General features: G+C 37.4%; 1 protein-coding gene across 1 annotated transcript in view; it reads right to left on the reverse strand.

Moving 5' to 3' along the window:
* The window catches only part of INO80C (INO80 complex subunit C), a 35,355-nt gene extending 20,042 nt beyond the window's left edge, over nt 1-15,313 (reverse strand). The window contains exon 1 of the mRNA XM_085310710.1: nt 15,065-15,313. Coding sequence (XP_085166836.1) covers nt 15,065-15,199 — 135 coding nt within the window. The 5' untranslated portion in view covers nt 15,200-15,313. The remainder of the gene's footprint in view (nt 1-15,064) is intronic.
* Between the last annotated feature and the right edge of the window lie 10,778 nt (nt 15,314-26,091).

A 26,091-nucleotide genomic window follows, 5' to 3' on the forward strand; every position in this document is an offset into this window, starting at 1 on the left:
TATGTAGTTTTTTGGTTTTGTTTTGCATTGAAATCCATTTTAATCAGTGCTCAATACTTCTAATACTTCGTTTCTGCCTTAAAGTGATGACTAGGGTATTGTAGGTCACTACTGAAAAGTAAGTGAGAGGTAAGAGAGGTCTGCTCCTGAATCAAGCCCTTGAACTTGGTGAAAATTTTGCGTTACAAACAAAATCTGGATTGTTGAGGCACTCATTTGTCTCCAAACATCGTATGTGAAGGTAAATTAAATATTTTACTTACTTTTGGGAGCTGATTTCTATAATCATAATAATACCACAATGAAATTCTTGATTTTACTSACACATTTGTTTTACCTTGGCCTCAATATTGGTATTTGTCTGATTTTTCCCTCTGATAGGTTATTTTTAAAACAAAAATATTCAGCCTGTAGCAACTTACTCAGCTTTGAGCTTTGTTTCAAGTCCTGTAACATCCCAATGAAGCTGTGGCATGTAACCAGGGAACAAAATGATAATGTCTGCAATKGATGGGTTAAACCCATATTTTTACTAGCAGCCAATTACAGTGAATGAAAATTGCATACGGAAACATACCACAGATGTCACTAGATGACAGTAGCAATGATAGGAGCAGACTTTTCCAAATAGGGAATAGACTTTGAATGTCAGCTATTTAACAGAGTCCCAGCTAATACTGCTCATCCTAGAACATATAYTAAGCTGTTTTGATTAATATATTCACTCTACTATATAACAAGCCTGGCACTGGCACATTCTGAATATTTAATTCATTTAACTTTGCATGATGACATGAGCCATTTAAAAACTTGAGCACATACAGCCTGTCAGACAAAAGTGCAGCTCTTTACACTGCTAGGAACAATTCACAGAGAAAGGTGTCAGAATTAATGCAATTACTCTCAACTTAAAATGATAGCTAAAAATTTCCCATCACCGGCATTATGAAAATAATGTATTTCCAAAAGCAAATTCACTGAAGACTCAGTAAGACTGAAGACATCACATTGTCTCTTGACCATTGAGATTAATTCTATCTACTTCTGTGATGGAAAAACTTGCTGGAAGGAGTTACTCAGTAACAGGTATAAATGTGTTTTCCCCATCTGACTGCATTTACTGGTTCTTGAATTTGATGGGAAAACGTTTCCCCTCCTTCTTTGCATACACTAAACTGAAGCCTGATAAATTTCCCCAGTCATCTCTTTCAGCAGTGTTTTAGGAATGTTCTCTCATCAAAATGATGAAAAGTTTTCACTTGCTTATGTTGAGGAAGGATAAAAAAGATCGCAGCTTGAAACTGTTTAAAGGTCAGGAAGGAAGGGAAAAAAAAAGAAGTCTTGCAGCAAATTTTGAAAAAAATACTGAAAAAATACTGAAAACCTCTATTTACTAAACACAAAGAAATTGAGTAGTAGCTAGTCAAAAMCAGGTATTAAGTACAGTGTACAACAACAGTCTTGGAAGTGACCAGCTAGTAGAGTGAGCAAGATATTCTGCCATGGATACAGGGCAAATTGGGAGTTAATCCATTTAAGTCAAAGGGGTTTCATCGTTGCCGACTCAACCTCTAACAGAAAAGACAACGTTCAAGGGGCAGGTTTCTGCTTCCATTGACAAAAAAGGTAAAACCTAAAAGCCTGACAACAAAAATGTTTTTTGTTTAAATTATGACAGTTTTCTCAAATGCTGCTGCTCTATTAATTATAAAGAAAGCAAGCTGAGGAAGAGCAGTTAAAAGCAAACATAGCAACATAAAACGTGAAATGAGATTTTTAAAAATTATTATTGTAATAGCTTATAATTCTAAGTATGTTCAGCTAAATTCATCCAGCCAATTCTAACCACTCCCCAGAGGAGGAATGGTGAGTAAATCTGGCAGCTCAGGTGTCAAAATACTTTGCTGAGCGAGAGTTACAAGGAGGCTGCAACRGTTTTGTACTCATTGTTTGGCTGTGAACAGGTACGACTTTGTTACGCTATTTCAACAAGTACCAGTAACCCAGAGAAAGACTCTTATGTGGGGAGCAGGTGAAAACTAACTTACTTGTATAGAAAAGTTTTAATTTTGTAACTGATATTCAAGTATCGTTTTGCAAAAATTTTGAAATTTTGAGTAACAAAAAGTTTGCCCTAAGATACCAGTTCCCTTCTAACTAACTATATAGATCCACTGAGCATTCAGAATTAACCAGCAATGCAAATTAACTCCAAACATATGACTAAAACTTAGAAATAATCCAGTCTGTTGGTTATATTAAAAAAGGGGGGGTGGGAAGGGAATTTGAAGCTGACCATGGAAAATAGTTAAACTACAATCYAAATAACTAAAAGTAATCAAGGCATATACACTCTCCAGAAAGCAATCTATACCTTATCTTTCAAACTTTTATACTGATGTTTTGAGATAAAACATCTTATAATCTAACTGCCTTAGAAAGGCTGAACAAAATTTTGCTCATGCACTAAAAGATTGGACTGTCACAAGGTGATGGATGGCTTTGCTATGTTCTCTGCAGGGCATTTCAATACCATAGACTCCAAGTGCTCTTGATTAAAGGGTGACATTCTCATTTAGGGTCCCGTCACTGCCTCAGCTTCAAACCATTATCATTCACCTGCACTGCTGCTTTCGGTGACAAAGTACTTACCAAAATGTATAAAATACTAATTACTTTAGTCACTTTGATAGAGGTATAAAGCACCCTAAAGCAAAGCTCTATTACACTGCGTGAGCGCTTGAATTCAAAATTAAAAATGCAGCCAAAGGGAGGGTAAGATTTTAATTACATTCCTACCTCTCAAACATTTCTTGAAAATTTGGAGGAAGAAGACCTAGCAATTTCATGATGCAAGAAATCCCTTTTCCACAGGTACAGCTYACTTAAAAAAGAAAACAATCCAGTAAAACTCTGCTCTACTTTGTTCTCTTCAAACTTATTAAACTTTCAAATACAGAAACAGACTAACAATCTTTAATGAAAGCTTTGATTTCTTCTCAAGAGATTTAAGATGCCAAACATATTTTTCCATTTAAAAACTTTCAAGTGCTATGACAGACCAAGTTTTATAAGTTACAGATGTTTTAAGGAGGAAAAAATACTATTTTCTATGGGGAAAAGCCTCAAATAAAATGTAATTGGGACATAAGTGTGAATAGCTTCACACTGTTCCAGAAAGGCCTGGTTTAATTTGCATTGCCACAAAACTCCCCTTGGCTTAAATAATTTCAAATGATCTCTCACTTTTAGATTTCATTTGATGGAYTGGGACTATTCTTTGTTTATAACATTTCAGAGTTTTCTGTATTTAGAGGATTGTAACTCAAATTCAGGAGATGAATGGCATACTGAAGCAGCTATGGAGTAAAAAAATTAAGTATATATGGAATGAAAGAGCACATGTTAGTTTATATTAACGGTAAAACTGAACTCATTAAAGAATATCTGGATTCCTTATGAGAAAAAATCTTATAAATTGATGACTTTTAAAATTGAAAATGTATAGAAGCATAGTAGCAAAAAAGAATGTTCAAGAAGAAAATCAGAACTGAAATTTTATAAAAACTGCCTGTAGCTTTCTCTAATCAGAAAAATTCAGTTCAGTTAAGGATCCTGGCTAAACTGCTTCCTAAAGGTTAGGAAGTGTGGTTAGCTGTGGACTAACTGGTAAACTGGTAAGGATAAGAAAGTTTTACTTTTGCACACTTTGGGCCTTCCTATTGTCTGTCTCAATTATCACTTTAAGTAGATAAAAAATTCACATTCTATTTCTATTTTGTTTCTGCTAGCTATACCTACTGCTGTCATAATGCATYAGAGATTGTAACCAAAGTTAATGCAAAAGCTTAGCACTATAATCTAAAGATTCTCAGAAGATTTTTTCATTTGTATACAGGTACTTAAGACTATCATACCAAACCAACATGTCAAAAAGGCAAATGTTTGACACAATGACATATGGAATATTTCACTATTCAAGCAATTTAGAATAAAAGTATTTTTCTACTAATAACCAAAACTTCAAAAAGTGCTTAACGAAGGTATRCCACATCAGAGTAATAATTGCATCAGATGTTTCATAGATCGCTAAAAGAGGATGAAAAAGAAACTACATCTTTGTTTTTAAAAATCTTCAGACTAGAAATGTCACCCTTCTTATTATTTGTCCCATATTATGGGACCAAAAATCTTGCTGTACATGCCCTGAATATTGTATCTACTTTCCTTCAACTAGCAAACTCAATGCCAACCATTCTTGTATTTAATAGCACACCAGGTCTCCTGTACTCAGCAAACCTGAAGGCAYATTATCCTACAGCTATCTACCTTTAACTGGATAATGAAAAAAAAACAAAAACAAAAAACAGTTGATTGTATCAAAATAAACAGAAGGTAGATTCTAATTTAGATGAAGATAAGGTAATATAAGTCTTTACTGTAGACTTTATTAGATTGCGTAGGATGAAAAGGGAGGRGAGAGTTGCATAGTAATGCTAATTTCGCAACAAATTTCTAAAATATTTCCACAGGGAAAAATGCTGTACAAATATATAGTTGCTTATTATAACAATGCATAGTTGTTATATATAACGGTATAAGCTTTATAGGAGTATACTTCACCTTGATATTATATATTGAAGCTGAGGAACTGCTGCACATTCTGAAAATAGCCAGACAATTCAATGTTATATAAACTTGTACCTAGCTTTTTTTGCTGGACTTAAAATAGAACTATTAAAAGACTTGAYTTTTCCACTGCATTAGAATTAGTGACATTTTGGTATCACATCTGTTACTGTAGATGAGAAAGAAACACAGTATTTAATGGATTTAATATTTTGTGAGGGGTCTAATGGGATATTTTAAGAACATTTCCACAATAAATTATTTAGCAAACCAAAAAATACCTTCTGGACAGATGGAAAGGAGGAGGATTAAAAAGGGCAGACAAAAGGCAATTCTGGCTGAAACAAATGAGGTTTAACAGGAACATGTTTCTTTATTCTTTTCCTGACCTAAGGATAAAATTTGAGATTGCTAATTTGAGACTGAAATGAGCATTACTACTTCTAGGCTAGGCAAATGAAGAGAATCAACTTAAGCAGAGCAACTAAAATGGAATAAGAACTTTCCCAGCTGACAACTTTAGACTAGGCTGAAGAAGCCTGAACGCACTGCGAGGTTTGTCATGACATAATGATTTTCTCCTATTCCAGTTTGTTCATTTTAAGAATTATTTTTGCTGTGAGAATACTGTGCTGTTCTCCATAAAGAAAAACAGTTCTAGTAAAACATGTAAATATTGTTACAGTAAAGGGAGAATTAATACTGTCTAAATGTTGTCATCAAGTTTTAGACTTCATTAATACACTTCAGGGAAAAGTACCTAATTTAGGTGCCCTGAACTGGCTACTAAATGAGTGTAGTACTGCCCATTTAGGGAGARAATGCATCTGTCCTAGGCACAAAAATCAGATGTCTACTGAATCATTACACTAAYACTGAATCACAGAATCATTAAGGTTAGAAGGGACCTCAAGAGGTCTCTAATCCAGCCTCCTGCTTGAAGCAGAGTCAACAATGAATTTAGACCTAGCTGCTGAGAGCTTTGTCCAGACGGTTATTGAAAATCTCCAGGGATGAATATTCCACAATTCTCTTGGCAACCTTTTCTATTCCTATTCAGAAATCAGTATCTTATACTATAGAAAATATTATTTTTATTAACAAAAAGCTCTTTTAGCCATAATCAGTCAGACAACTCATATTATTTACTGTCCTAATTTCTGCATGTTCAGCATTACTTTGCTGTATTCCTGATAGTTTAAGGACATAAAGCAACAGAGTTTCTAGGCAGAGCAGTGATCTTTTCTTAAATGTACCTGTGTACCAGGACAATTAAGATAAGCTTCTGGATGGACTGCATACCAAACCACCACTGACAATAGAAAGACTGGTTTTATGGCACGAAAGCCATTCTTTCACTCTGTTTTACATAKGCTTTTACCTCTCTCCTTGCTCCTGGATGATACGTACTTTGATAATACTCTCTCCTATCCCTGACTAATAGCCTCTCTACTCCAGGGATGCCATACCCTTTCTTTCAAAGAGGTCTACTTGATACATATCTAACTAAATGCTAAACAGTTGTTCTCAATCTGTAGTTAGCTTTGAAAGTTGCCACTTTGTTTTCAGATTTCAGATTTGTATGCTTGACAGCTAGTTGATTTTTCCAGCTGTACTAGTTAGTTCTGTAAATGATGCTATTCCTTACTTGCAAACCTTGTCTAATTTATGCAGAAATTATCATATCTCTCTCACTCCTCTGTCTTTCTCTAACTCAGAAAAGTGTGAATGTGAGGAAGCAGCAAAGGTGGCTGTCATGTGAAAAAACACATATCATCCTTATGAACACAAAGCTAGTAATGCTACAAGCATACCATCATGGTAGAGGCTGAAAAGTGAAAAAGCATACCTTGCTTAAAACTGCCCTTGTGTAGAAAGATCCACTTCTAGGTCTGTGGACTTTTACAGAACGAAGTATCTGTTAAAGCATGTTTTTAAATGATATAAGAAAAGCACACAGAAGCCCAATATTTTGTCTGTTTAATGAAAATTAAGGAAGTGTAATATATAAATCATTTTTTTTCTCCATTTAATAAATAGCAAAAAGGCAGATCTGATAATGKAAGCCTCTCTTCATATGGTAAATTCTGCTAAGGGCTTGTAGTGTTTTACAAAAGATTTATTTATTTTTTTTTTAATTTCCCAAAACGCTTCTCATTCACAGGATAAGCTTATAATGAGCAAGGACAAAATTTCTTCCTGAGTGCAGCAAGCACTTACGCCCTGAAGCAGAATGATTACAAACCACGTAACTACACAATTGCCTCCTCCCAGACTGACAGACTCTGTGGAACTCTCTGCTACAGTTTGATCTTATATTACTCAGAAAATAATTTCCTTCTATTCATTTCAAATTTGTTTCTTGACTTAATAGTGATCCGTTTTTATTACAACATAATACATGCTATTAGATGACATGACTAAATAGCTTTYTGGCTATTGGTTTCAGAAGGAAAGGATTCTGAATCCCTCTTCGTGTAACTATGTATTTTGCATTAAAATATCATTAGACAAAGCATATAAACAGGCGTTGGTGCAAGGGAAGAAACACCACTCCCTCATTCTGACAAGTGTTTCAATACTGGACTACAGAGTCATTTTCTTTGGAACAAACAGATCAACTTTGCTCCTCAACTGTAGAGAAGAAAACGTTTCCATGTTCCTCTCCTACCTTGCTAGACTGGCTTCCAGACTAGCAGCTGGGTGTGCTTGTAGAAAAAGTGGGTTTGAATTCCCTCAGGCAGAGGCAGGAGCTGAACTAGCTTCAGCTGGGGAACAAGTGTCGTAAGTGTGACTTCTGTTCTGCTTTTGAAAGAAAGGATTTAATACCTGTTTTCAGAAAGGCAGATATTTATGGTTCTGAAATCCAAGTGGAGACACATACCTAAATCTGCAGGGAGAAGCAGAATTATGACCAGGCCTTAGGATTTCCTACTAGCTTATTTTGGTGGCATCTCATAGAGCTTGCTGTGTTTTCTAGATTCAGTTCTAAGGTATTCAGAGACTGGCAAACAAGCAGTAGTGGATTAAAATAAGACAGCTGAAGCTGTTACCATCCCCATCTTCCCTAGGCAGGGATATTGGATCTGCTAATGAATTAAATTGTGAACTGCTGAAGTTTTCATTTAGCTTGTTAATGACAAAAGACAGAATAATGAATAAAGACAAAATAATGAAACCTCCGGTTTAAGAGTATCCAAGCTGATGAAGTAGCTCACTTGCAATAGAAAAGTGGTTTTCTGCCTGCCGCATGGTCCTGGTCCTTCCTTGTGCTAGCTTTGTGCTAGCTTTAGCACCAGGAAGACTAGCAGCAGGAGACTCTGGTTTTCTGGGAAAGCAATCAGGTTTAGTAAGTCAGTTTTCTGACTGATAAATTCTGTCAGCAGCTGGGCAGGTCTGGTGAATAGCAAAGCTGGGGCAATAATGTAGGCAGCAGAAGCATGGAGCTGAGAGTTGTGGAGGAGGGGGAAGAGAAGACCTTTGATCATGATAAACTACTAGACTGGTTAATTGCATTTCTTGATGCTGTAGATAAGCTTTACAGTGAGACAAAATATGCTGTTGATGGATGTGAATTCTGCTATGAGGGCTGGGTGTACTTCACAGTGCTCCCTGTCACAACTTTCCTGGCTTGCTGCCGGTTGGAGCCTAAATGAATAGCCAATGATGTCTCTATTCTGTTTCCTTGGAATGCTAAACAAATGTGTTCAAAACCCTGTCAGGCTACCAAGCTGACGTTTCCATTAGTCTTTCTAATCCAAAATTAACATATTTATATAATTACCAATGCCTTGCTAAAGCAAGGACTGAAATATTATCTAACTTGAGCATTATACATCACAAAAATGTGAAAAATAGCCTAACAGTTATAAAAATTCTGCAATAGCTGGACGGTTAAATTATTCCAAGTTTTCTTTCATTAACCTGAACCTTTCAATGAGCTAACTGGGTTCTGACATTGCATCTTAGGAGCACTACCTCTCAGACAAAGCATCTTACTAAAGAAGATTTTATAAAGTACTTTATATTATTGTTTCTTTTTCAAAACTTGGTTCATCCTATTTTATCTCTCTATGATAGAAGCAACCAACCATTTTTATTCTCTCAAGTTTCTTGTGTGTTTATTATAAATACTGAAATTAAGTACAATCATAATAAGACCCTCCATTAGCAAAAGGAAAAATCAAAATGCTCTTCTGGAATAAGAGAAGGCTAAAAAACATGACACCAGCATACCCATAGTAAAAGTCAATACACACATGCTTTTGCCTTTCTTTCTGCAACACAGCACATCTGTGTTTACTCTAAATCTCAAATCTAATCACATTTGGTTGGGGAGTTGGTAGTTCTCAGAGACTGGCATCAACTGATTTGGAAATTCACATACTTTTGTGATTACAGATCATCTAAAGCTTTCAGCATGTGATAAATGTCAAGTGAAGTCRGTTCTTAGTCCTCATTTTTTACAGTCTCCGTTTTAATCTAGACCACTATATGAAAAGATTTCCCTCTTTTAAAAAACGTTTTAACTTAAAGGACTCGTGTTATAATTTTAGCCAGATTTTCCTGTAAAATCTGATAATTGTTTTCTAATTATTCTTTTTTCCTCGCCAGGGGGTAGAAGGATTCTGGTCTTTAACAGATTTGACTTCAAATATGCAACTCACAAAAGTTGTTATCTCAGAACAATCCTGGTTCTCATTAGTGGACTACTTGGAAATAAACAGATTTTTGGAAAGGTCCAAAAAAAAAAAACCTCCTGGAGGAGGACATGCCTAACACTTCAGCTGTTCACTGTCTGCTGTGTTTCAGAAGGTATCTTTGTGTTCATGTGCGTTGGAGGAGAATTAGGAGATWTAAGTAGCGACCCTCTGAGTGCTTTACATGGAGAATCACAAATTTGGGGGATTTATGTGTGGCCTTGTCATATGCAGTGTGATATCAGAACATGCTAACCATCTATTTAACTATCCCAGTTTAACTACTATCTTTTAAACTTTAAGGCAAGGCAAGTTGCTTTAAGCTGACTGAATTAAAGACTTTTTTAGAGCTAAGACATTTTTGGTAGTAATGTGAACAAGTGTGCATGTGGCTGAATTTGAGCTCACTTCAGCAATTCTTAACAGTAACTAGCAATCTGCTGTGCCCTGTTATATCGATGCTTTATCTAGTGAAAGAGTCATTTAAATAGATTTAATTAGGTTTGAGGTAACATCTCCTAGGAGCATGTTACATCTTTTAAAGGTACTGCTTGAGGTGAGCAGTAGCTTCAGATTGACACTGCTTCACTGTTAAATTCATGTATTTTCAGTTATTATCATAATCTTAAGGCTGAGACATTTAGAAAGAAAAGTATAAGTAAGTGTAGTCTAGAGCACGATGACATGACAGCTTTCTAATAAATGGGCAAATATGTATCTACTTACACTTCCTTAGTACTATGCTGTATTAGGATCCTGCTGTCTCTCTCAGGGAAGGTGAACTGGTGAGAAACAAAATTTGCTTTTTAAATTTCCAACTACAAAGAAAAAAATATGCTTTTGTGTCATGGCAAGTCTTACACAGAATACTGTTATATTAATTAAAGTAAGTTTAGTGTTGTACTACTGTAAACAAGGTCTGAACTCAGGAGCAGTCAAAATTAACTTCAGAGTAGAAAGCTATTATAGTATGGCATGCTACAGGAAGTGCTTGTCCCAAAACATGGTAAAAGCAGTAGTTCAGTTAAGTAGATGCAGTGGAACTCACTGATTCTGTAGTTAAACTCTTTCTCCCTAATCTCATTTTTCAGGAAATTAGAGTCAGATCAAATGGACTCTTTAAAACAAAGTTACTTTAAAATTGATTTGATGGTTTCCTACTTAAGAGTGAAAGGTTTGTGGAAACAGCAAAACAGAAAAAATAATTAAATTTAGTGATGGTTTAGAGTCTAATTCCATGCCATTTATGTGCTAGGGTAAGCTCTCTCCATCTTCCGTGGAAAGCTTCTGAATACATAACAGTAGCCATTTTTAATACATATATATTTTTAAAAGTAATGTTATTGAGCATACAGCCATCTAGTAGATCTAGGTTACCAGTAGCACTGTTGCAACATTCACCGTTAGAGATAAAAATCTATGTATTTAATAGTTTAAGTAAATAACTTTAAAATACCATTGAAACTTAGCAGAGGAGGAAGCTCAGTCTTTATTTTCTAAACCTGTTGCTGCAGCAAGAAGAGAGAGAGAGAGAGAAAGGAATCTAAGCATTTACCCTGTATTTCTGTAGTTTACTAGGTTTTCCATCAATTGAAATGTAAGACAAAACAGCRTATCATTCTCAAAATGAGGCATTTGTTCATACTTCATCTCTCGTGTAAAGTTGCTTCACAAATAACATAAGCAGAGATGCACTTACTGTAATATTCAGCCCTCTTTCTCTCTTCAATTGTACTGACAAAATCAGACTTTTTCTTTTTTTGAATCATTCTCTTATCTATACTGCAGATTTTGTCTTTAGAGGTTGCTAGCTCTAGTGGGCAAGCATTTTGTTCTATCAATTACATCTTGATGTAGAATACACTTTTTAAAAAGCTTCCTGCTGCTGGCTTCTTGCTGCTGTAACAATTTGTAAAAATAAAGACGTGAACACTAAGGTAGAGGAACCAGTGGTGTTTTAAAATCTGTGTCTACAACTTATTCTATCCTAGGTTATGTGATAGTAATTAAAAAGACGAGAGCTGGAGACAAGACTGTACTTGAGCTTCCATTACTTTTGCCAGTATGGAGCTGAAGCAGCACACCAGCTACTGGGAAACAGCTATTGGCAAGGACAGCTAACTGAATAGTGCTGTATCAACCACAAAACAGCATAGTTCTTGTCACATTAAAGTCACCACTGTCACCATATATATACATTATATACACACACATATATTATATACCTATATACATATTCATATACACATATATTTACATGCATAATGATATACATACATATTATATATGTATTTTATGTTACATATATATAATATAGACATATAGTATATATACATATATTATATGTAATAATCCTAAACATTAAAAATCCCTTGCTGTAGCAAGACTTAAGTATTTTTCAGTGGCACAACAATATGGGARGAATAATTGTGCAAGGCTAATAAAAGTGATGTAATCAATCTGCAATCATGCTTTCCTGTAAATGCAAAATGCACTTTTACATTTGGTAAGTACAAGTATTATATCCAAAAAATGTGTGTCTCCTTATGTAGACATGAATGACAAGCAAAATATGCACATTCTTCCAAAACAAACATGACTCAATACCTTTGGGTCACCAACTCATACAAAATGAGACAAACATTTTTTGTTAAAGCTTTTGAAATGTATCTTAGAGTTGCTGTTCACATGCTAGTCCATGTGTTGATGAAATATAATCTAAATTGAATTTTTAAAAAAWTTGTATCTTGTGTCATACTGAAAGTACCTTGTAGGATACCCACAGTGGCTCAAACTAGTTGATTACATTGCTATACCGAAGTGAATTTGTTATACAAAAAGCYCCTATTTTTAGAGATTCTTTGAAACCTGTAGTTTTACCAGACTAGCCGCCTTTTCAGTACAAGGACTATAATAGCTATTTGTGAAATAAACCATGCAAAAGAAAAACAAGATACTGTAACTTGTGGATCTTACAAAAAGGACTTTTTGTTTAATATCATGATGGAATCCCAGATGTGGGAAAGTTCAAAGTTGGCACAATGTGAAGTATACTTTGGAGTAGGCCAGGCACAAGCTTCTCAGCAGAAGTTATCAGTTAACGTAATAGCCAAAAGTATGCTAGGTACASTATGCTAGAAGACTAGTTCCTAGACCCTCAGTTGACCCTGCAAATAACTGTAAACCTCTTGGAAGAGTTCCTCTTTCCTCCCTTTAGCTTTCTAATTAACTAAGGAAATCACTAACTATTTCTCCATCTGTTTCGCAATGTCAGTTTCTTTAAAACAGAAACTATTCCATGCTAAGCTATGGCATGACATACTTGGCTTATTAACAGCTGTAAAAAAATAAGATCAAGCTGGTTAATTAGAAAAGCGAACAGTAAGAATAACAACAAATGTTACCTTGAAACGTGTGCTGAAAGTGCCACACACAAAAGGTAGATGTTCCTATCAGACTGCCAGATCGAGAGTTCTACTAATCTGGAGTTTAAAAAAAAATCCCACAATGATTGGATGGTCAGTACCTAATATATTCAGAAAAAGTATTAAAAAGTTTATGGATGAACTAGTTCCTGATTAGCTGAGCCACTGAAAGACTACATAAATCATAAAATAGAGCAGCAATTGCTTGTTGACTGGCTATATTCTGAATAGGTTGGTAGACTACAACTATTTCAGTATTTCATTGTATGATAAGCCTACCTTATCCAGAAGATGTATATTACTCAGCAATTAGCTAAGGCTTACATAAGGACTTCYGGAGATTACAGATTGAAAAAGGTACTGCAGAAGAATATCTCCAGTGATCACTCTTTCTAACTCAAAAAATGCAAAGCCCCTATTTTGTTTTTGTTTAAATTGGCTTGCTCCAGAGCTAGTCWGCACCACTGACTGTGGTAGCTGGAAGATCAATGAGCTGTTTCTTCTCCCACTCCGGCTGCACATTTTTGAGCCTTTTTTTTTTTTTTAAAAAAAAAAGTTATCTGCACTGCTGAAGACAGTGGATGTATACGCCAATCAACGTTGAGAAATTACTTTTTTCTCCACTAAAATCACTTGTSTGAAGAAAGGCAAAAACTGTTTACCGCACACTACCAAAATGATAAGAAATTATGGAAGTAGAGAGAGTGTGTGTATGTATGTCTCACACATTTATATACATATATGGCAGACCATTTCATGTTGGAAATTAACAGACCTCGAAAATAGTTGTCATGTGATCATGCCAGGCAGTAATTTTTCCACAGTTGCAGTGCAGTTTGTTAGCTACATTAATCACCACAGTTCATACTCCCTCTCCTAGGAATAAGCCCACCAGAAAAGGAAAAGAAACTATGTAAATGCCACAGGGTGAACACAAGAGTACAAGAGCATGATTCAGAATCAGGAAGAGTCTGTTCCTGCACCCTGGTATGAGCACAATGGCAATGGAAAGGTCTTTGGAAAAATGCAGAAACATTCCTCTGGATTTGACGGCTTACGTGAAAATAAGCAACCTAATTTGCAGTAGTGCCTACTTTGTAGCTATGCTACCATTACAGTTCATGAAAATTGTAGAAAATAAACATTTTGGGGGGGGGGGGAGAGAGAATCCAGCATTCGATTTTGTTGATTTTGTTTGAACCAAAGTTCTTTTAAAAACAGTCCAAAACATACCACCTCTGAAGTCTATACAGATGTTATACAAGCACTTCAGGAACTTCTGCTATATGGCCCCTCTGCTGAGGGCTTAGTTTTGGAATATGAGCTGCTACATCGTGATCAAGGGGCACATGTCATCATAGTTTAGGATAAGGTCTGTGGAACTATGCGGTTATGTCGCACAATGCAGAAATGACGGCTGCACAAGCTAGTGCTACTGGAGGTAGGAGATAAGAATAAATACAYGTTAATTCCCCTCCTCCCTGCCCTGTTGCCCCCAAATCAGTCTCTGAGGTTTCATCTTAATTTCTAATTTAACTCTTATGTCCACCTAACTTATGTCCACCTAACTCACCTAAGAGTTAGGTGTCCACCTCAAGAGTTAGGTGGACACCTAACTCTTATGTCCACCCTGAAGAGGGCTGTAATGCAAAGTAGTATTTGAGCAGCACAGAATAGCTTTAGCAGCTGTTGAGCTGTGCTAGTCTCTCCTCTGTGACAGACCCACTACATCTAATTACAACCATCATCATGTACAAATTGGAAGTCTGTGTACATACACGTCCATATTGGATTCAACYATGCCATAATTTAACATAAGTTACAGATCAAGCTACTAAAAGTAGGTGCAGRAAAAAAAAAGGACAACTCAAATATGGTCTGATGAGGAAGCGTCAACACATGTAGGAACGGCTGTTAGTGATTTTAAAGACTGCTTTTATCGAATCTAGTAGAGTGAGCTTTACTTAAGCCTGGAGCACGCCTAAGAAATACGTTGCAATTTTAACCAYATACGCAGCCTCCGCTGTGCAGCAGGGAGGACGATCACAATGCCTCTAAGCCCGCTGGCCGAGATTCGGGGGCAGTTACACGGGCGGCCAGTCTGCCCATGCCGCTTCCGCAACCACAGCGTCTAGCCTGGCTGGGGACCAAGGCGGGACACCACGGGGCACTGAGGGCGATAAGGGCCGGGGGCACCGACGGGTCCGTTCAAATCCCCAACCGCCCTCCGCGGGCGCGCGGCACACGGCGCCGGCGCGGGAGGGGAGAGCGCCCCCTGCGCATGCGCGCCAGCCGCCCCGCACCCATTACCTGAGGGCCGCCCAGCCCCGTCATTTTCTTTTTCTTGGTGGGACCGCTGCCGGTACCAGGGCTCGCTGGGCGCTTCTTGCTACGGGATGGGGCGCCGGCAGGAGAAGAGGCTGCCGCGGGRATCAGACTCGCCATCTCCCCCGCGGCCCCTCTGTGCCTGGGCTGAGGGTGCCGGCAGGGCAGCAGCAGGAGATAGTACCCTCCCCCCCACTCCGCCGGGGGCCGAAGCCGGTTGTGCACATGCGYAGTGGCGCCGTGGGAGCTGCCGGGCGTCTCGTTGCGCCGCCGTGGGCCGTTAGTGGGCATGCGCAGTAGGCAGCGCGGGGGCCTACCTTCTCCCGTGCCCGGTGGGCGTTAGCAGGGAGCGTGGGCGGGCGAGTGGGCCGGGGTGAGGTCTTGGAGGTGCTTTGGAGGGGGAGATGGAGGGCGTTATGGTGGTTTGTGCTGTGTGTTGTGAAGGTTTGTGCCGTGCCTGCGTGAGGGTGGTGGTTCATTAGTTGTGATGACTCTCACAGGAAGGAGCCTGCTCGCTCCGCTTTCTGCTCCTTGCCTTGCTGCAGTATCTCKGGAGCGGCTGTGGGGGGAGAGTGGGCCCGTGACAGAGTGAACTCAGCCCAAGGCCGCATGAGTGGGAGGCTGCAAAACTAGCTGTATGTTGGCTAACCATAGGAAGTGTTAAGTGTGTGGTGTTGGAAAGGAAGCTATAGTTGTGCCTTGCATATTGCAAAGACTTTACAGCAGTGTGCAGTGACTTGGGAAGTGGTTTAACTTTGAAGTAAAAGGTAGTGTAAGGCCTGACCTAATGCAACCTATACTTTGGGGGACGGGGAGAGAATCTGGCCCAAATGTAATTTGCCCATTGGAGTGCAAGGCTGTGTTTTTGCAGGCTGTTACTGTCTTAAGTCTGCCCAAAGTAAAATAAGTTGTATGGAAAACATCGTTAGATCAAGAGAAGGGGATGTATGTGTTTAAAATGTGTTGGCTTTTCCAGTCATGTTGGTTGCTTTGATTAAAACATACAGCCATTTTTAATTATTTCCTGAAGTTCTAAGATTATGGCATCCAAGAGGCCTACCAATAGGTCTTCGATGTTACTGACTGCATTTTAACTGTATAATCTTTCAAAATGCAAACTGCCCATTGTTACCTTTGTGATTAAAGTTTCCAAAGTATGACTTTACAGACAATTGATAGTAAATGTCTTTATTGGAAGTTCACACAGATAAAAGGCACATGGTGCAACATCTGTTGATGTGGCTAGTGAATTGGTCTAGAGATCTTCATTTTGTTGGAATTGGGAATAATTTTGCAGTGGATCAGCATATTAGAATAGATTTGGGGTGATTAGGGCTATGATACAGATGTGGTATGTGTTTTGGCAGTCCTCTTGTGGTTTGTGCTGTTTTGTCCTGTGCCTTGGAGAACTAGTCCACGGTGACATTGTGTTAGAGACTGCTCTCAAGCCTCCTTGACGACTGATGGAACTGTTTTTGGCTTCTTTATGCTTGCATATGCTTGAAATCAACATACCATTCAACTTATTACCACTTTTATTTATTTATTTATTTATTTATTGCTGCCTGTATGCAGTGTCTGATTGTTAGGTTTATAGCTGCAGCTGAATGAGACCCTGTCCCAGTGCATGCTTTGTAGACAGAGGCAGAGGTCCAAGAAGTTGATACTCAGGCATAAAAATTAGGTCAGATTTATAGAGAGTGCTATAATGAGGATTGAGCTAGGTCACAGTGGGGGTGCCAGGCAGTGCAGTATAAAACAAAAGCCTTGAAGGTGGCCTGAAAGGGAGTTGAGGACAAAAGCCTGGACTTCCAGGCTTTGTTCCAAGCACCTGTGTATATAGCAGAAAAGCAGAACAGGATTTGCTTTCCAGGAGCATAATAAAGGTCTTACACAAACATCCGAGTCCTATCATCTCCTTCCCAACTGTAGTTGCTACCTTTCTGTCTGTGAGTGCTTAGACTACCAGCAGCATTGCAGAGCAGACTGGTAGAAGTTAAATATGTTTACTCTTGTTTGTGATAGTTTTAGGCTGGTGTATGCTGTGTAGGTTGTGTTTCTTCTCTCTTCAAATGACAGCCACTTGTCATGTGCTCAAAATGGTCACCTGAGTTTGAAATCAGCTATGATAGTTAGAATTGCAGGAGAGTTATGTCCCCTGACAAAGCTAAATCTGCTTTCCTGTCTTATCGCTGTTGTTCTTATCTCAGTCAGCCTTTTTTCATTCGCAGGGCTGAGTCTCACTCATCTTTTTCCCACACATGTGCTCTGTGCTTAGCTCCAGGCATGCCCAGTTAAAGAGGAGGCATACCATATCACAGGAATGTTTTACTGAGAGTTCAGCATCTAGAGTAGATGTTGCATGTGAATAATGTAGAGATTTAGTCTGCTGTATCAGTGAAAGTTTATAAACAGTGCTCAGCATGGGATTTTCTTTTCTGTACCCATTTTTATGCATCACTACTAACCACAAAATCAAAAGGCACATATGTATTGTAGCAATATTGGGTACAATGCAATTTTACAAGGTACCAAGCRTTGTAAAGTCTCAGAAGGCCTACAGCTCATTGGAAAATAGCAATAATGGCAATGTAAACTTCGAGAGTGTGCACAGGGGATGAATAATTGAATTATGGATGTGGAAAGGGCTTTAGTACGGCCCTAGAATTGCAAGGCAGTCCTTGAATAGCTGCCTAGACCCAACCCTGCAGAAAATGAAGCRGTACTGTTCTGGTAAGTGCAATACATATCTTGCTAGGCTTAAATGAATAGTTTCTTTGCTCTAGAGAAGAGGACTTGCCAAAGAAGTGCAAATTGAAATTGCTAGTTTGGTGTCAGTGTGATTTGGCTCTTCTTGCTGTTCGTTTTTTAACTAGGCTCATGGTGAACACACTTCCCCTTGCTACTACTGCAAGATCTATTTTTGAAGAAAACTAAATACAGCTTTGCAATAACTCTGCTGCTCCTTGCTATGAGCAGTAACCCAACCACCTATTAGTAATAGTCCTAGTGAACTGGGAAGGTTGCTTGTACTTTCCACAATAGTATGGGAAAAAAAATGCATAAGGACCCCAGAGACTCCTGAATTGGGGAAAAAGCCCTCAAGCTGGTATCYCAAATTTGAAGCATATTTTTATCTTTATTTTTTTTCCCTTTGACTTGATAAAAATTGAATACTAAGATAATTTTCTTACTGTGCGGAGGGGATACCTCCAGTATGAGCTGCTGAGGCCTTTGAAGGATGATACTGCCTCACAATTGGATAATTTAATTTCTTTTTCTTCCTTAATAGGAGGAAAAAAAGTAATGCAAGAAGAAAATATTTAGAAGCCTAGCAGAAGGGTCTTGAGATGAAGTAGGCAGCCCAGAAGTAGAGGTGTTTCTGAAGCAAGAAAAAGCAGGAGTACAGAGAAAAACAGAAGTGAGCACCACAGAGACCCAAGAGTCAGTAATAGTGGGCTCACTTGAGGCTGGCAGGACTGAGGCTYGGAGTAGCTGTGAAGAACAGAGGAGATCAAGCAGCCTGGGCAAGCAGATACAGAAGCCTTAGCTGTACAGTCTTATTACCGGAAGAGTCACCCCAAGGTCCTACAGCAGCATTACTTGCTCTACTGGGAGTGCTGCTGAGCACCTGCACATGCTGTCAACCTTTGCCTCCCTGCMGTGTTTGGCAAGCAGAGCTGGAGTCTGGAAAGGCCACTGAAGTCAGTCTCTAGTCTTTCCTTCTGACTTGTATGCAGGTTATTTCTGTACTTAATAGATAATCATCAGTAGAGAGCAAATCAAGGAGAGATGTGATAGGATTCTGGGAGGGCTCTRCCTTCTACTGCAGAAGCACAGGCTGCTGTGCTGCACACAGCTACTGCACACTAGATGGCTGTGGTGTGGCCTGCAAGATATGATGCGGACTGCAGGGAAAACAAGGGCAGACTTAACTGGGTGAGGATAACCTATGATTATAAGTATTGATGTATATCTGGAGGTGCAGAGACAGCTGATGGACAAGGTCCATAGGAAGATATCACTTGTGAAATAAGCTTCATCAAAGGTGTTTGCTTTTTGCCATAGTCCTAGTATCAGCTTCACTCTGTAGCAAGTACATAGTTTCTAAGCTTTGACTGTTTAAAGAGGCACTTAAAAATACTATTTTACTATTATGTACAGGTTAACTCAGTGTTCTCTCTATAGAGGTTCTGAAAAAGAAAAGATTGAAGTTCTTAGTTTCACCGTTCTATCAGGTAAAAAGCAGGGATATTTTTGCAGAGTAGCTTGTGAAGTCTTAGGGCATTTTGTACATTAGTCTTTAAAAGTACTTGGAGGCTTTGATGACTTTTCAGAACCTGCGGTGTGAACTCTTGTGATTTGCATTTGTTCCCTGCAATTTGCAGCTGCAGGCACTGCACTAGCTTTGTTTAAATATAATGCTGAATGCCTTTAAGATAGGTATTTGAACTTTGGATTAAGGAGACTACTTTTGTAACATTAAAGGCTTTTTTACTGCATACATCAAATATCTAACTTTAAATGCAATCTTCCTGATAGAAGTTTTGAAAACACCATTTTTAAGTCCTTAGTAACAAAAAAGGGAAATGGGTTCTTTAGAAAGGTCTTTTGTGCAGTTTTCCTAGTACTCTGTTCTTCTCCAAGTTTATTTTAAAGTTTGAAGTTGAGAAACAAGCAGTAAGAGAAGATTCAGAATTTTTTTTTAAGTTGGACTTGTGACCAAAAATTGTGTGCATACTTTGTCTAGCAAGTTTAACCAAGATAGTGTATAGACAAGGTAAATCTAAAACAAAAGGTTATGTTAAATACAGATTTTAATGTAGTAAGATGGGGCTCTACGTTGGAAAAAATGCTGATGTAGTATTTGATTTTGATTTTAAACTGTATTCTATTTGCTTAGGCTGTGAAGTAATGAAACTTGCCATTATTTAGTTAATGTATTCTTTATATCCTGGATAGTTATTTGATGTGTAATATTTAACATATATACCCACTGTTTCAAATGATTTATGGGTTTACTTATTATATGAAATTTAATCTCCTCTTTCTCAAAGTGAAAATTGGTTAAGAATTTCCCTATTTAGTTTGCATTCAGATTCTGATTTCTGAAGTTATTYATGTGAACAAGCTCTTGGTTTCTGAAATACTCAGATGAGAAAAATGTCCTGATAGTCATTTGCTTAATTTTTAATGCAGAAACCACCTTGAAAACCCTGTAGGTTTGTAAACTGAGAAAATRTGGATTATTTGAATAAGTAATCCAGTTTATGAATTTAAGATTCTGATAGGATGGTGAATAGCTTGCAAACAGTCTAGAGGCTTAACATATACATCCAATCAATTTATTAATAATTCTAAATAAAGAATAATTCACATGAACAGAAGTGTCCCCTGGAGTTTATTAATAAAACAGAGCTTGAAGTCATTGAATAAATTGCTCAGAGATTAGCTCATGCATTCTAGTTGTTAGGGCAAGTCTGCTATTGTTAAAGTACTTCAATTGCTTGTATATTAAGGCGGTGGCATTTTGTATGTTGTTTGCTTTATTCACTTAGTATTATTTTCTCAATGTCAAAAAAAAAAACCCAAACAAAAAAAGATGAAGATGTAAAGTAGGGGAAAACATGTGACACATGCTTGGTAACATCTTGATTTTGGTAGTTACTTGTCAGTTTCCTTCTTTCCCTGCCCTGCCCCCAAATGCAAACTAGGAATGCAAAAGGGCTAGATACAGCTACTCTATAGTGGGCACAGAACTGGTGAGACTGTACCAAGTACTGTGACCATGGCTGTTCAGTGAAGGTCTGCTCAATTGCTACTGTGCAAACCAGATTATGGGGTAGACAACAATTTTTAAATTTGCGGATAACAGCAAGTAGTTGGAGGATAGGATTAGAATTCAGAGAAAAGATTGAGGTGGGAGGAGTATAGATGAGCACAAGTTCTATGCTTTATTTTTACAGCCAGTGATTTTTACGTGCCTGATCTATTGATCCTTGGAAATCTGTAGGATTTCTGTGAGTTGACAGACAGAAGCAAATTGATACTGCTTAGCATCAAGGTAATTTTTGTGAAATTCCTAAAAAGATCATTTATTTTTAGAGGAAAAAAGTGTTCTACAATACAGAAAAGAATAAAAATGATTGGAACTACATAAATCATAGCTCGGGATAAAAATGAGTGGATAACAGTTGCAGTAGAAAGCATTACAGAGACAGAGTGAATTACCAGCTGAATATGAATCAACAATATTGCAATGCCCTGAAACATAAATGTCACAAACAGGAAGCCTGCAAGGCACATGCAGTAATCCTTTCGCTTGTCAAAGCTTTGGTTAGGCTCAATTTGAATGCAGTGTCTAGCTTTGGGCATTACACTTCTGGACTCTATCCAAATGCTTCATATCTTTCTTGAAGAGAATAAGAGAATTGATCTGAGGTCTACGAAGCATGATCTGTGAGGAGAGATTGAAAAACGTAGGTTGCGTGTGTGGCATAAGGGAGGAGAAGGGGACTGGAGAAGATTTCTGCAACAAAGGAAGGGATAAACTGTTCTCTGTGCCCATTGTAGAGTAACTCAATTTACTAAGCAACATAGGCCATTCTTTATACGTGGTCCATATTCTGTAACGTTATTCTTTTTACTAGTAAACCTCACTAGAGGAACCTCTTTTCTTATTTTCTGTGATGCACTAGGGTGGGTAATATGTAGAGAAATTTTGGKTTTGTTTTTTGGGGGGCTTTTTGTTTGTTTTGTTTTCTCTCAGTGAGTGGTTGACTACAACTTGGGAGAACTTGTTTTTTTCTTTTCAGCTTTTGGTAGGTAAGTCCAAGGATATGAAAGGCCACTGCAAAGGGGAATCGACCATCTCTCTCCATGTCTGTAATAATGAAATAAAGGGCTTGATCTTGCAGCAAGGAAGATTCAGGTTAGATATTACAAAAAGCTCTTTTTGAGAGAAGGCAAACTTAGCACTGAAATAACTTGCTTTTGAAGGTTTTTTAAAAAATAGATATCTGCCATGAAAGATCAGGTACAACTGATTCTTCTGATTCTTCCAAGAGACRGGAGAGTAAATTATGTGACCTGTCAAGAATTTTTCCAGCAGTTCTGTTGTTTTCTGTGATTCTCTCAACTTGATCCTTCTTCTTCTTWTATATATATATATTAAAAAGCAGATGGTCTGACAGAAAGCAAGAATGTAAGACTGGCCTTCCAGGGTCAGCCTACTTAACCCAGAATTCCAATTTTAATGGTGGCCAAAAGATGTGTAGGCAAGACTATATGAACAGGGCAGGCATATGTGTTACTTGCCCTCAGTGTTTTCCCAGGCTTTATCCATCTGTAGCTCAAGCCTTTCTTGAACTATATGTGGTTTCTGTGTGCTTATTAAGTAACCTACCAAGTAACTCTTGGTAGATTCCTGTTCTGTGTCCCCTTGAACTAGTCTGAGCTCATCTGCTCTATTACCGCTAAAGATTTTATTGATCTTTACCATATCCAACCTTAAATGTCTTTTTTTCTAAACAGAGGAATTGTAGCTTGCTTRGTTATTTGTTATCTAGAAGAACATCCTTGGATATTCCTCATTGCCTCTCTTGGAACATTTTCAGTTCCACTGTATCTGCTTTGAGCTGGAGAGGAAAAAACGGCACACAGTATTTAAGATGTAGGTACTCCATAACACTACACAGTGGCAAGACAATGTTCTCTGTTTTATTCTCAATTCCTTTTCCAATAATTGCTTATCTTTTTGGACTGCTGTTAAGCACTAAACTTGTAATCTGCCTGTCATGACTTCAAGATAGCAATCTCAAAGTAATACTGGTCAGTTCATTGTATATGTTGAATTATGGTAGTTTTATTTTCCTGTGTGTTGTCTTACATTTTTCTATGTTGAACTTCCTGTGCCAGTTTATTGCCTATTTGCTAAGTCTCATAATGTAGTTTTTTCTTGTGGGCCTTAATATTCACTACCTAAATAGTGAAGTAGCATCAGCAGCTTTTTTTAACCTTCCTACTTACCCCTTTTCTAGTTTGTTTATAGATACAATGAGTAACACAAGTCCCAGTACAGATCTCTGAGAGGACTGTTTACTTTCCTAATGCTATTAGGAGATTATATTCTACTTCATTGTTTCTTGAAAGATGCTTAGTTTTCTGAAGCTCTTGGAAAACCAAAGAGGCTGTATCAACTGGATCTCCATTGTCCATACACTTATGGAGATCTTTTAAAAAAACAAATGACATTACTAGTAAACAATGCAATCTTTTTCTTACATGAGAAACTGCATTCTCCTCAGCGAATACAGATTTGCTACTTTCATCCCAGTGTTACTGTCCTGGTTTTGACCCGTAGATTTGGTGTGCTTTTTCATGCTTGTGATACAATGATTTCATCATCAGTGCCTTCACTTTTTGGGAATACTGAAATTATAAATGAATACATTTTACCACTTGAAGAAAGATTTTTATGAAGAACATTGTTAACAATGTGTTGTTGAACATGTCATGCTATGCAGTAAAAAGATTTGCAAATGCATTTGAAGCTTTTCAATATGCATGATTAATATTAAAACTGGATTCTTTTTTCAGTATCATTTAGTGTTATATTACTGCTGAGATTCTTGACAAACTATAAATACGTCAGCCTGTTGTGGTGTCACTTTTATTTCTTAAGTTGCATTTGAAGATGGCTCAGCAAAGTTGAATAATAGGGAAGAGAAAAATTAACTTCAAGTCAGAGTTATGCTCTCCTAGTCATAGCAATTGCTCCGACTTGGCCAAAGGCCTGAATTTACTTGCTTGCATTAGGTGGATATATGCAGTCCTTTGTTAAAGAATTTTCCAAATGATCTAATTGTATGAGCAATGAAGATCTCTGCTTTGTTAATGGAGTCAGTCATTAAAAAGGTAATGCATTTTTTTTGTTTTAATAAAATGTTGTGCCTGACTACTTCTCAAGATTTTTTTTTTCCCCACCCCAGATTCCTTCCTTCCTCCCATACACTTCTAGCATGGGGGATGTTGTTTCCTGTAGCAAACATTAAATAATAATATGAACAGAAGATATAACTGTCTTTACCACCTTTCATCTTTCATGATTGAAAGAAATGTTTTCTGTATTATTTTGATTTAAAAAAAGTCATGTAAATTCCTCTTCTGAAGGGTTCTGAGAAGTGCCTTCCCCATCTAAGGATCTGAGAATGCATGTAATTATACCTAATAATTTCACCACTGTCAGATTAGATTGATTTTTAGTCACTTTTGTGTAGATTAGATTCAAGTCAGGTGCTCAAAGTGAAAGAAGGTGCATTAATCTGCAGTGACAYTCTGTCTTTCTCAATTAGTGAATTCTAAGAAATGTTAGATAATGGAAGTTTGACTGTGTGAGGTATTCTTGTTCTCATTTGGTCTTTAGTTAAGTTAAGGATGATCAGCCCTTCAAAGGCATCCATCAGCAACTTAAGCATCGGACCTGCAAAAGAGCATGAGAAGTTACTGGAAATAATACTCTGGACAAATTTAAAGGCTGGAGGACAAATTATGGTTTGTAAACTGACATTTTGAGGGAGACTTTTATTAAATTAATGTATCTTGTACTACATCTTTGTGTAATCAAAATGCCTGTTAAAATTTTGATTAGCCTATTCACATTTAACATACAAATTTATATGTAGTGTTTTTTCTAGTGCTATATAACCTTGCTATTGACATGTTTGTGATTCTGTATAGTGTTGCAAGGTCATGCACTAATTTCTTCAAACTGCATGTGGTCAGACCATAATTATTATCAGGAACAATACATTATCACTACTGGAAATGAATAGTGAAAAACAAGTATAGAAAAATGAAGTGCAAAATGACTTATCTCTGAGTATGTATGTCTTCTGATTTGGCAGAATTAATGCTGGCAGTGCTTTGCTGTAGCTCAAAGTATATGCTTATTCCTTAATTATCTCAGTTACTGAATATGCTCATTGCATAATCTGGGGAAGCAGTAATTGAGTCCATTACTGTAGATAAACAATTGCCAATTTATAGTACTTCAAATAAAATCATCTTGACTGTAAACAGATGTTACAAATTCTAAAATATTGATGCTATCTTATTTTACCATGATGAAATCTTAAGTGATTTTCTTAGTGTGCGCTCTGCCAATGCTCTTTGAAATTTGCCAGTGTTTCTTTTTATTTCTTAGATAGATAGTCTACTTCTATTACATTAAAATATTAAGGCACATGCAAAAAGGAAAAAAACTTTTTTCTTGAGCTATTTATCTTTGTTTAATATTGACATTAGTTAATGTAAAGAAGTTAGAAGTTAGTCCTTTTTAATAACTTAATAAGTTTGCCTTTTAAATCAGAGCAGTATAGGATATAGCTTTAGCTGATGAAGTAATGATAATTTTGTGGGTGTGTAGCCAGTTTTCAGTTTCCTCTTTTAAAAAAGATGGAATAGGCTCATCCTAATTAAGGAATGTTTCCATAAATCCCAATGCAGGATTAAAACAAAATGCCACCCTTGGTGGAAGCTTAGTATTAATAGTAGAAACTAGATTGAACAGCACAGTGATATGTAGGAGTTGTCGTGCAGCTCACCATACATAGTAATTTTTAGGTTTAATTCCTTATATTTTGTCAGGCTGTTAATCCACCAAATGCAGAAGCAGTGGTCAATATGAAGTTTCCATAAAGCAATGATGGGTTATTTAACACTGTACTACTGGTTGGAAAGAATTTTGCTGCATCTGGAAAAATCTATGTAAACAGGTTTGGTTGCTTTCTTTCTCAGCCCCCTCTTCCCCCTCCCCAAATTGGTGATTATAGGACTATCCAGTTGTATAAAATGTGCAACTGCAAGACTGACTCCAACATCAGTGGATTCACAGTATGCTTGTCTGAATGATCTCTCGTGGTGGAGCAAGACTTGGTCTAATTCCTCTTGGAAGCAGAGAAAAACTCATTGACCGTAGTGCAAGCCAGAACTTCTCTGGAAACACGAGTAAC

Source organism: Rhea americana, unplaced genomic scaffold (genome assembly GCF_003343005.1).
Source record: "Rhea americana isolate MKP2758 unplaced genomic scaffold, rheAme1 scaffold_324, whole genome shotgun sequence".
NCBI lineage: Eukaryota > Metazoa > Chordata > Aves > Rheiformes > Rheidae > Rhea > Rhea americana.